At 40.2% G+C, this 13,296-nt stretch overlaps 1 protein-coding gene across 2 annotated transcripts in view; it reads right to left on the minus strand.

Annotated features, from left to right (window-relative positions):
• LOC126335296 (transport and Golgi organization protein 6 homolog) overlaps positions 1-13,296 on the minus strand; it is a 103,914-nt gene that overhangs the window by 39,566 nt on the left and 51,052 nt on the right. For both annotated transcript variants that reach the window (XM_049998392.1, XM_049998391.1), the window contains exon 8: positions 6,674-6,864. In XM_049998392.1, coding sequence (XP_049854349.1) covers positions 6,674-6,864 — 191 coding nt within the window. The remainder of the gene's footprint in view (positions 1-6,673; positions 6,865-13,296) is intronic.

Raw genomic sequence — 13,296 nt, forward strand, 5'->3', positions numbered from 1 at the left:
AACCCCCTCAATGTTCATTCCGTTTTGCTATAATCATTTTGTTTTGGCACTGAGTTACATCAATTGATATAGGTAAACTTCTCATGAAACATGTTGAAAAACCCCATATGAAAATTGGCAGCAAATTGTTTAAAGTTAAATCTTAATCATTTATGTTTACACACTGAAATCTTAAACTGACCTTGATTGAAGCCATAGTCATACTAGCATTCCATCTCTCTAATAATTTTTGATGAAATAATTTAAAAAATAAAATGTTAAGAATATAGTATGATGAAATAAGAGTGATGTGACAAACATCGATGGTGGGGCAATATGAACCTTGGTAGTCAGAAGCAGTCTGCCACTGTAAGCAGTTAGATTCAGCCAGTAGCAGTATATAATAGTTACTGTTCGAATGCTATTAACAACAGTTTATCGTTAAAAAGTGTCTAGGGTGATATTTAAAGTGACAAAGGTTTAATAGGAGAAAAGAGTAATTACTATTCAAAGACCTTTTCTTCACCTGTTCCTTACAGTGGAAACAGTTTTTTTGCCACCAACATCACTAATCAAACTTAACCCAAAATCAACATTGAACCCTGTCTGACTCCGCCCCCCATCAAATTGTGACCCACCTCGCAGCCCTCAAATCACTGCTGTTCACTTTCAACAATTTCTTAACCTCAAACCATGCCTCACCATCGTTCTCCAAATCCTTCAACATGGAAACCACCCTCACATTCACAGAAAGAACCACAATCCACCACCTAAAAACTGTCTCCAACCTATAGTCCTACCTCACCACAGGTTGCACCGTCGGTTATAAACCACATGGATTACCTAGCATGGGATTCAACCAGCTGGCAGATATGTCCACCTACAAACCCTGGCACAGAGATCCCATTCCTGAAATCCAGCAGCATCTCCAGTCCCTCCTCAAGTCCTTAGGTCCGTCCCAGAATCTCTGCCCTGAGGCTACATCTCTCTTCACTCCCAAACACGTCTTGCACCTCTACTTTCTACATGCTTCCTGAAGTTCGTACATCAATCAATCACCAAGGATGCCCTATCCTAGCCAGTTACTGTGCCCCTATAGAGAGAATCTCTGTTCTCATGGACTAACACCTTCAACCTACTACCCGTAACCTACCTTGCAGCATATAAGGCAACAGCAATTTCCTCCTATGACTCTTCACACTTGCTGCTCCTTTACCACCTCGTGCCCTGCTTGTCGCTGTCCATGTTACCTCCCTGTACACCACCATCCCACTCCTCATGGTACTGCTGCTACTGAACAACACCTTTAACAATGCTCAACTGACTCCAAAGCTACAATCTCCTTCCTGGTCTCCATGACCATGTGCCATCTACAAGAATCATTCCCAACCACCTACAATCCCAAACCCATCACCTGGTTCAGATTTAATGATGACATCTGCATGGCCTGGACTGACACTGAGGATACCATATCACATTCCTCCAGAGCCTCAACTCCTCATCCCTCATTGATTTCACCTGGAGTTTCTCATCCAAGCAAGCCACCTTCCTCGATGTTGACCTCCACTTCAAGGATGGGTACAAATCTACAACCAGCAATTCCATTCTATACCAAAAGTTCCTTCCATATAACCTAACACCAAGGGTTGTCTCTTCTGCAGTGACAAGCAATCCCTAAACCAAATATACCAAGGATCCTACTGAGGTCTTCACAGACTGAAATTACCCACCCAACCTACTCCAGAAACAGATCCCCAAGCAATCTCTCTCCAGTCGCCTAACACCTCCCACAAATTCACCATGCGGTCACGAAGAAGCACTCCTGCATGACTCAGTACCACCCAGGACCAGAGCAAGTAAATCACATTCTTCGCCAGAGTTTCGACTACCTCTCATCATTGCCTGAAATGTAAAATAACCTACCCACTATCCTCCGTGCCCCTACCACAGTGGTATTCTACAGCCCACAAATAGCATATAGGTATGGTTTTTATTTTGCAAATAAATTATTATGCACATTCTTTCCAAACTACACTTCGTTGGATGTTGTGCAATGCCAGTAACTGGAAACTGGTTACTTTTTCAATACTTATTTGCAAAATGTAAAGGTATTTAAAACTGTTTCACAAAATGGTCCATCAGGATATAATTTGCTATATTATTAGGCAATTTCACATTTTTGCAATCTGAGACAGAACCTGTATCTATATTTGCATTTATTACAGAATAGCAAAATTTTCAGGTTCCTACTCACTTCACAACTCATTGGAAATTGGAGTATCCTTGTCCATCTCTACTCCACCCCAGCTCCCAAGCCCATGCTACAAGCTTAATTTCTCTGCAATAGACCTACATGCAAGATCTGTCCCATACATCCTCCCACTATCACCTACTTTAGTCCTGTCACAGATATCTCCTATCCCATCAAAAGTAGGGTTACCTGTGAAAACACCCATGTTATCTAAAAACTAAGCTGCTCAGTTTGCAACTTACTACATGGACATCACAACTTTCAAGTGTCTGTCCACATTAATGGCCACAGCAAAATAGTGGACAAGAGACAGATGGACCACCCAGTTGCTGAACATGCTTCCCAACACAATGTGCTTCACTTCAATGACTGTTCCACAGCCTGCACCATCTGGATTCTTCCTACTAACATCAGCTTTTCTGAATCATGCTGGCAGGAACTTTCTCTACAATACATCCTTCATTCCTGTAACCCCTCTGGCCTGAACCTATGCTAGTCCTTGCCTTCCACCTACCTGTCTCCTCCTCTGCTCCCACTTCATGCCTTCCACCCCACCAACAAATCTACTTGTCTCCAGAATGAAAGATACGAGATGACATACTGGCAGAGGTAAAGCTGTGAGGACGAGGTGTAAGTCATGCTTGGGTAGCTCAGTTGGTAGAGCACTTGCCAGCGAGAGGCAAAGGTCCCGAGTTCGAGTCTCGGTCCGGCACACAGTTTTAATCTGCCAGAAAGTTTCAAATCTACTTGTCTCCAACAGCACAGCCTCCTGACTCTGCACCCAGTAGCCCATTCTCTCCCCACCATGTACCTGCACACTTCCAAAGGCAGTGTAACTATTCACACTTTACAGGAATACCATGTGTTTGATTGTTGACTGATTTTGTTTTGCAGTTGCTATAAAAGCAGACACTAACATGGCAGTCAGCAGTGAGACAAACTATGGTAACTTAGACAACCTAGGGGAGATGGGCAGTTTGAGAAATGGGACCCCATCTCCCTCTCAGTGGGCTGTCAAATCTACATCTGCTTCTGTGGAAACAGAACTAACACAGTCAAACGAATCCCTAATCCCTTCTGGTGTTACAGAAGTCGTACTCCAGCTTCACGAGGGGCTAGCATGTGTCTTCATTCATTTCAAAATGATAAGTAAACAACAAGCAACACACAACCCAAAGCAAGGCTGAGTACACAAAGCATTTTGTAATGGCTGCTGCACAATTTCTTGCCAGTGTCATGAAGGAGGTAGTTCAAGCCTGAACTGTAGTGGTATATTAAGCAAATGTGGTTCAAACCAACATCCCTGCCCACCTTTCATCTGAAAGTGCAACAGTGAACCACAATAAAAACTTTAGCTAGCTAAAAAACACACATGTTTATCGGGTCTATGATGCTAGATCCCACGGCCGAGTCCTACATTACCACATATGGTATGTATCTTGGAGAGATCATTCCACTGCCAACAATTGATGTGTGATCACAGCAGAACTTAGGAGCACATTGATATGTCATTGCATTCATGCACAGGTATGACTTATTGTGAAACACCAGTAACTGAAAATTGGTTACATTTTCAATACTTATTTACAGAATGTAAAGGTATTTAAAACAGTCTCATAAAATGGTCCATCCGGATATAATTTGCTATATTATTAGGCAACTCTGCAATTTCACATTTTCGCAATTTGAGTCAGAACCTGCATCTACATTTGCATTTATTACAAAATAGCAAATTTTTCAGGTCCCTACTCCTTTCATAATTAATTCAAAACAATTGTTCCATGGAAAATTCAGTGTGAATCATCATGTTATGCTAGTGAGTTGAAAACCATGGAAGATATCTGGAACAAAGAGCACATTCACCTTGTTTGCAGGTTCAATACTGTTTTGCTCGTCTTATTAACCCTTTTAGTGCCAAATACGATCTGATCGTAATCCAGATTTTCAGCGAAAAATGCTAGTAATGATCTGATCGTGATGCCCTTCTCATTCATTTTTTCCACACTTGAAGGCAAAGTTGTTAGTATTTCCTAGCCAAGACGCAGAGGGAAGGTCGAAGGCACAGCATATCTATCTTCTTTTCAATTGTCAGAGCTATATTTCGAGTAAAATAAACTTCTCTGGTGTTGTTTATCTACCGAGTATTTCGCGGCAGCATAGCGTCGTCAAGTAAGAAGTTGCGGTTCGGTATGAGTGATTTAGACAATAATATGATAAGTAGTGGAAGTGAAGATGAATTTGCGGGATTTGCAGAAAGTGTTATGAGATGTTCGGTGGAGAAAAGGACTCGTCGTTTCCTTCTTCAAGTGATGATTGTGCGTCAGCAAATAATGACAACGACCAAACACAACCGAATTGCAGTGCAAATACTTTTGTTGAAATAATGGATGAGGTATCAGATAATCCGGCTTCTTACGATTAGGGTGACAGACTAACAGATAAGCTCGCCAGGTGATTCAGTCAACACATTTATCGCCAAATTTGAGAAACAGTGGCAACCAACAACTGTAGCAGAAATGATGACTTTTGTAGAAGTGATTTTGAATATGGGACTGATAAAAAAACCGACTATTTTTAATTATTGGTCAACTGATGCAAACCTGTTGACACTGTGGTTTTGGCAAATGTTTTCACGCAACAGGTTTCAATTGTTGCTGCAGTTCTTACATTTTGTTGACAATTCGAAACTTCACCCTCATGGTCACCCATTATATGATCCAACAGCCAAATTTCAAGTTTTGGTGGATATTGCCAACAATGTTTTCCGTCGCTACTACACTCCACACCAGCACCTGAGTGTAGATGAAAGTCTCGTTGGGACAAAGGCACACTCACAGCTAATCCAGTACATTCCCAATAAACATCATCACAGATGGGGAGTCAAATTTTGGATGCTGTGTGATTCAGTAGTAAATTACTGCCTAGGGTTTTATGCATACCGTGGCGCAAAAAGTGATGATGACCAAAAACAAAATAAAAGAGAATGGCCTGGGATATGTAGTAGTCATGAAACTACTAGCTCTTGGGAGCTATATGCAAAAAGGTTACCATGTGTTTTGCGATAACTTCTTTACATCTTTTCCTCTGGCAGAAAAGCTGTATTCAGTCGGCACTTATCTAACGGGAACAATTGGAAGAAACAGAAATTCCTGCCACGTGGTCTTCTGTCTAATTATGCTGTAGGTCAGCTAAAGTTTTACAAGAAATCTTTTATACTTCTCTGTGGCTTCAGACGGAAGAAATCGCAGAGAAATCCAGTCCTCCTTGTGAGTACATCATCCTCTGCTACATCATCAGAAAAGACAATTTGCAATAGACAGTCGGTCAAGAAACCAGATGTAATTTTTGAATATAATAAGTATATGGGTGGCATTGACTTATCTGATATGATGGCATACTGCTATTTAGATGAGAGGAGGACTGTCAAGATGTGGAAGAAGGTAGTGTTCAGCATAATTGCCAGGATGTCGCTGGATGCATATGTTTTGTATAAGGAAAGCCTAAACCCCAGCGACAAACCACTGACACGGCTGAAGTTCAACAGCATAGTCATATGCAAACTTTCTCAACAGTGGTTTCAGGCAAGGACTGCAACCACAAGTGCAACAGATGTAAATGTACCTGCTCCAACAGTATATGGTGTAGAGACTCTTCCGTGGAGAAAGGAACGCTACTTTAGTGTTTGTTCTACGAACGATAAGAAGCGGCATTCACGAACAGTATGTGTTTGTTGCAAGAATGGACTGCATCCTTCATGTGTTGGTCAGCTTGAGTGCAAGTAGTTGTCATAACTACAATCTCACATTTGTCAGTGATTTATGACTGAAGAACTGAGAACACCTTCAGAGCAAAACAATTTTTTTTGTAATGTTATGTTTTTTTGTTTTTTTCCTTAGTGAAATAAATTTTTTTTGTATTCCTTTATGATGTTTTTGTTAAGAAAACTACAGAGATTCCAAATCAACCTGAAATTTTTGAGTATATCATCATTTGATGGGTCTCAGAGTAAACTGAAATCAAAGTTTAAATTTTTTTGATACACTCCATCACGAAAATAATTTTTTCTCTGAAAATATATTCTTTGACAATGTGTATTGCACATATTACTGTAGCCAGCAGCATTTCCTAACAATTAAAAAAAATTACATTCCTTTATGCATTAGTTTAGATTTTATTGCAAGTATGGCAGAGGTCTGCATTTTATTGTAAAATCGCATGGCACTTTTAACATGATCTTTTGAGAAAACATCTGGCACTAAAAGGGTTAATTATAGACCAAACATATGGCAGTACAAGAATATTGTAGAATGTGGACAGCTTTAATTACAATCTGTGAACCAAATATTTCTGAAAACGCTCTCCAGAATTTAGTTAAATTTTTTTTCACTGTATTCAGACTATCATGACTTCATGCCACATGAAAAGTTTTATGACACTACTTACTTTAGATTTGTAATGGCATGCACTGGAGTATACTCTCTTGTAGAGAGCAAATAACACAGGTGTAAAGCTGGCATAGGACACTGGCGGCAGGGCAGGCTCTGAGGAACCACTGACATGTTCTGCAAACAGCCGGTGCATGTTCACTATGCACAGTGTTAGTTCTTCCTCCGGTACAATAAGCTTGCGTGACTCTGTAACAAAAACATGCACTACACAGGGCACTCGACAGCTACTGACAATCTTTCAAGACGAACTTAACAAGCACATGAGGCACAAGGACAGTAACTAAAGGAAGATCTATGCTAGAGACACAGTGATGTACAAATGACACTAATTCTCATTACAACAAACATTTTCTTTCAAAGTAAACTATCTTAAATACCAACTGTGGAAAAGATAGAGGAGGAGAGGGTAGGCTTACGGAAGTAAAATTCAGGGATTACTGGATGTGTGTATTGGCTGTGCCGGGAGCTGTAGCTCCTAAAGCTAAGGAATAGACAACCCAGCTATCATTTTTTAATTACAAACTTAGGAGAAAGAGCACAAGTAAATTCTTTTAACAAATATTTAAATATACATAAAGTAATCAATCTTTTTCTGAACACCGCGCCTCACAGCCAACAAATATGTCTCGAATGAATGTGTGCGCACAAAGACCATAAAGCTACACCAGTATTTTCTTTAAGAACATTTAAAATCTGTAGTTTGCCTTCATTAATCATATTACAGCATGCTCATGTATATTCATTTGTGTCAACAAGATAAGAAGATAAAAATCACCTTTGCAAAACGGAAGCTTACCCTCCTAGACTGTATGGGTTACCAAGATACACAAGCCCAATGTCGCATTGAGACTGATAGTAAGTGCCATTGGGGCTCCTACTCAAGAGCTAGCTAGATATCTTGCTTATTTGTTGCAACCGTAGATAGGTAAAACTGACACTCATATTAAAAATTACATGCATTTTATCAAAAAACTGAGGGAGATCACAGTTAGTCCGAGTGACATCCTTGTCAGTTTCAGTGTAGTATCCCTGTTCACCATGGTCCCTGTTGACGAAGCTCTTTCTTACATAGCTGACATGTTTCCTACTGATATAATAGCTTTGTTTTGACATTGTCTATCCTCGACTTATTTTCAATATAACATCGAGTTTTATGAACAAACTGATGGGGTGGCCATGGGTAGCCCTCTGAGCCCTGCTATTGCTAATCTATTTATGGAATTTTCCGAACAACAAGTGCAGCCAAAAAAAGCCCTTTGAAATGGTATTGATATGTGGATAACACCTTTGTGATATGGAATCATGCTGAAGAGGAACCGAGTGATTTTTTTGGTGCACAAACAGTTTCAATCCAAATATACAATTCACCATGGAGAAAGAGTAATGGACAACTAAATTATTTGGATGTATTGGTTATTAAACGGGCAGATGGGACTCTAGGGCACAAGGTATATAGGAAAGGGAAACACACACACACACACACACACACACACACACACACACACACACCGATCGTTACCTACATAAGGATTCGAATCATCATCCTAGGCAGAAGAGAGGAGTCATAAAAACTTTAGTGTACAGGGCTAATAACATCTGTCAGCCAATTTATTTGCCGGATGAATTAAGCCATTTGAAAACGGCTTTCAAGAGAAATGGGTACACTGACAACAAAATAGATCGAGCACTCCACCCTAGAAGAAAAGTGTCCGAAAATACACGACGACAACCACCATCAGCTGGAAAAGTATTTCTTCCATTTATTCATAACATCATGGACCATATTGGGAAAGTTTTGGCCAAGTTTCAAGTGGAGACAATCTTTCAACCTACCAAGAAAATTAGTGAAAGTTTAAGATCGGTGAAAGACGCACAACACCCCTTAGCTACCGCAGGTGTGTATAAAATTCCGTGTAGCTGTAGCATGGTTTATATTGGAACAACTAAAAGGAGTGTTAATACCCATCTAACGGAACACAAAAGGAACTGTAGATTGGGACAAATTGACAAATCAGCTGTAGCGGAACACGTTTTCAAAGACGGTAATCACGAAATAGCTAGGAACTCACATTATTATACCCGCATGTATGGAGAAGCTATAGAGATCTACAAGCATGAAAATAGTTTTAATAAAAAAGAAGAAGGATTAAAACTAGACAAGATATGGTGGTCGACTCTGCACCAACGAAGTGACTATTGATTACCTATAATCGAGACAGATGGCACTAGCCAGAGATAGTTTTAAAGTCGAAAGCACGTGATGAGTGGTGGCGCCATCTAAGCGCTCTATATAAGCGGGACCTCCAGCGTCTAGCAGCCAGTCACCGACTCACCTCAGAAGATGTTGCCCGCAGTAGGCAACGAAATGTCAGAAAGGAGAAGCAGTTTTATATATGGACCACGGCAATTCAGCCCAGAAGTTTTAATTAATGAATATTTTTAAAAAATAACTATTCTGCTATTTTAGTGGAATATTTTATTCTCTATTTTTAATATCAAAAACCTATTTCAAAAAATTAAATTTTCTGCTGTGAGACATATAGCTTAATCTCCATCATCTTATTACAGCAGAGAGAGGATATTCATTTGTACCGACAGTGTAGGAAGTAGCTTGCTATGTCAACAACACAGTAGTATATAGGTGTCAACTGCTGCTGTGTGCCAGTGTCACTTCTTTTCGAGCTTACATGTGAACTTTCACTAACTGTAGTCTTGGCCTGGCATGGTATTTGTTTAATATTAAAATTACTCTCTGCAGTGCGCTACCTGTATACATTCATAGGAAAGTTACTTTTCTCTTAAGCAGTGCTTAGTTGCACATGACGTGGCATTGTGTGAGGAAAAGGTATCGATAAAAATAACAAGTCTAGGTGTATTGCAGTGCTTCTGTTGACAATCAACCAATGAGTCCACAAAAATCAAGTGGTAGATATTGCAAATCATACTGCTGTGGCACACTGCACATAGTCTGAAGAATTAATTGTGTTTACTTATAGCAATCTTACTACAATAACTTCCTAACTATTATATTCTGAAAAGTCAGATCATTTGCCACATATTTGACAGTGTAAGTATATTCAATATTTTCTACTGTACGATAAGTTAGCTAAAATCCAGTGAAGTCGAACTGCACACAAGAGTACATTCCAATCAGCTTAACATTCAGAGACCACAGGATTAATGCTAACTGCCTTCACCAGCTGCACGAGTTTCTAGAAAGAGCTGGCAACAGTATCTGATCGTATGCAACGCATTACTGAAGCTGACATGATTGACAATCCACAATAAGCGCTGTCAATTGCTCACAGAATGGTTGCCTCTAGTTGGCTGACAGTTCCTCATGGGATACAGTCCAAATACAAATCTGAATTTTTCTCCTCTTGTGATGCTACTTCCGTACAGGGGCCAATCGTATGCCTAACATTCAAACTGCCTACAACTACCAGCCCCTTCTTTCCTCTCTTGTTGTCTCTATCTTCACAGATAAAGAAACTACTGCTTGAACATGAAAGGCAAGACAAACTGGCTACATCTCATTATCAGTAGGCAGCAATCCATCAAAACTATTAATCAGAAATACAGAAACAAAACCCTTCTGACCAACCGCCACATACAACCATCCCACTGAAACAGCTCTCTATATGTGAGCACTATCTGCTAGCACCACCAAGTGGCTGCCTGAGGCTAGATATAGATTCTCTGTAGACCACGAATTACAAGAGATTCATTTGAGCACTCAATCATTCAATGTGATGTCGTGGTTTTCATTATTTTTCCTAATAAATGAAATGAAAAAAAGAAAGAAGGAATAAATTAAAGAAAAATAGAAGCTACTTAGTTTGTGAGCATTTACAAGATTGTCGAAATACCCTAAGAAAAGGATATAAAGTGACAAAACCTCTACAGCTTGCTTTGTGATACTATAGAGAATATCAGCCAGCCAGGGACTCACTCTCATAACAAATCCATTGTTTGTCTCCCTGTGATTGCAATGATAGACCAGTGGGGGAAGCAAAGTCGCTGAGCACGGGTAATGGGCATTTTGTTTCTTTTAGCATTGGGCATTATTACCACAGCAATTGGTTTTCACTAACAATTTCACATACACATAACAGGAGCAGTGTCTTATGAGTCTCGTAAAATGTAACAGAAAGCTAAAAAATCAATTAGCAATCAATTTACCAATGTTATACAGTACGGAAAGTTAAGAATGAACCAGTGTATACATCCAACAGCAATGGACAAGAAGCAGAGTTGTTGTTGTAACTTGATAACAGAAGTCCAATAATGCACTGTTCTGTTTTGTGCTTATTCTTGGGTGAAAGTCAGTGAATACTAACCTTTCGTATTTATTCTACTGTAAAAGAGTCATCGAAATATTAACCAGTGCTCAATACTAACGGAAACACTACTTACTGTGTTCATGTTTAGTGTCTTTTCTCCCGTTGATAATCCATACAGTACAGTGTAAGAAACTTTGATGCTTAAAGCTAATCTTTAGCTAGGAATGCTGAAGGGGGGGGGGGGGGGAAGGGGGGGTGGAACGTGCACAATCTGTCAGGTGTCACACAGACATCAGAACTGGTGAGGTGCGGTGCACCATAAAGATGATGTACAGGTGTAGATTGGGAGGGGGAGACAGGACTGTTGGGTACAGTGTGTGGGGCAGTGGGTTACTGGAGATTAAGGCCAGGAAGATTATGGGATCCAAATACCTGCTGCAAGGGTAACTACCATCTACATAGTTCAGAAAAGCTGAAGCTGGAGGGAAGGGCCCAGATGACATAGGTTGTGAAGCAACCACTGAACTCCAACACATTGTGCTCAGCAGCGTGTTAAGCCACTGGGGGATCAACTTTAATCCTGACCAAAGTTTGGCAATATGCATTCGTTCTGGTGGACAGCTGATTGGTGGTTACTGCAACGGAGCTGGTGTATTATATGATTGCTTTGATATGTGGCCTTGCCTCAGATGGAATAGGATTAAAACTGTGACAGGACTGGAGCAGGATGTGCTAGGTGGGTGAATCAGCCAGATCTTGCACCTGGGTCTTTCACAGCAATGTGACGCCTGTGGTAAGGGCTTGAGAGTGGGAGGGGCATATGGATTGACCAGGATTGCGTTGGTTGGCAGGGTGACAGAATGCCACTTTATGAAATGTAGGAAGGAAATTAAGCAGGATGTCCCTTTTATAAAACATTCTTGGGCTTCTCGCCACTTCAATTCATGGTAAAACCTTAAGCTTTCGAATATTTTCACCACAGTAACAGTTACTCCTGATGAAGACGATGTTGGAAATTGTTAAAAGCTCAAGGTTTTACTCTGAATTGCCATGGCAAGAAGTCCGAGAATGTTTTACATGACAATGCCGTCGCGAATGACTTTGTTCTCAGAATGTGCCATATTTCTGGGCAAGATGATAGTCAAAACCCCGGAGGAGGACAGTGTTCAGTTGCTTCTGTCAGGAGTGATACTTGGAGACAAGGGGGACATTCCTTTGCAGTTTATTCTTGGAGGGGGGGGGGGGGGGTCATTAGATGATGAATGAGGTTATGCCACCAGAAATCCATTTGTGGACAAGGTTGGAGGTGGTAGTGCCTGCCTGTGTACCGTATTTACTCGAATCTAAGCCGCACTTTTTTTCCGGTTTTTATAATCCAAAAAACCGCCTGCGGCTTAGAATCGAGTGCAAAGCAAGTGGAAGTTCTGAAAAATGTTGGTAGGTGCCACCACAACGAACTTGTGCCGCCACAACGAACTTCTGCTGTCGAATGTATGTAGCACTACATAGGCATTCTCTGCAGGCACGAAGATAAATACTGGCGTAAAAACCTCTGTGTCAGTAAATAAATTTAAAAGGGTGTAAGACGAGCTTTTTTCTCCAGTCCGAGTTTCGACCACTGCATTTTCATACATTATCCAATGAAGTAAATACAAATTCCATATTGTTCATCTTCGAATGTAGCAGCATTTCAACGTACTACGAAAATCCACTGGCAAGACTGTTTGAGATGTTTGTCAATATGGCCAACTCTAAGTTCTGAATTTTTTCCTACTTGTAAGAAGAGATGGTTGCTAATAGAAACTTTTATGAATTGTGAATCACACGCAGTATTCTCTTCACCGTAAGAATAATACGAATATAAACATTTTGCCATGTATTGTTTCGTGTTTGCTGCTAACTCATTTAAATCCTGTCTGCCTCGTAAACTACGAAACTAGAGTAAGGCAACAGCAAACGCGGAAGAATATACATATCATGTCATGTTTATATTCATATTATTCTTGTGCCTAATAGTGACACAGTCAGAAATGAAGCACGGCAATTGACTAGATTTTTAAATCTAAGATGACTAATTTCTGTGCAGAATGTAATGTACTAAAGAGGCGCCTGCAAAGATTTTCAAACGGAGAAAATTTTTCGCTAAACTCTCGTTCAGAACATCATCTATCATACACAGTCTATTATTTAGTTCTTGTTGTTCATTATCAAAGAAAGCAGCAGTGTAAGTAACAACAAATAGCAGTCTCTTGCCATTGTTTTGCTAATGAGACGATTCCTCTTTTTTTTTTTTTTTTTTAATTGTAAGCAGCGGCAGCACGCACTAAAGCAAGCC

The sequence above is a fragment of the Schistocerca gregaria genome, chromosome 2 (genome assembly GCF_023897955.1).
Source record: "Schistocerca gregaria isolate iqSchGreg1 chromosome 2, iqSchGreg1.2, whole genome shotgun sequence".
NCBI lineage: Eukaryota > Metazoa > Arthropoda > Insecta > Orthoptera > Acrididae > Schistocerca > Schistocerca gregaria.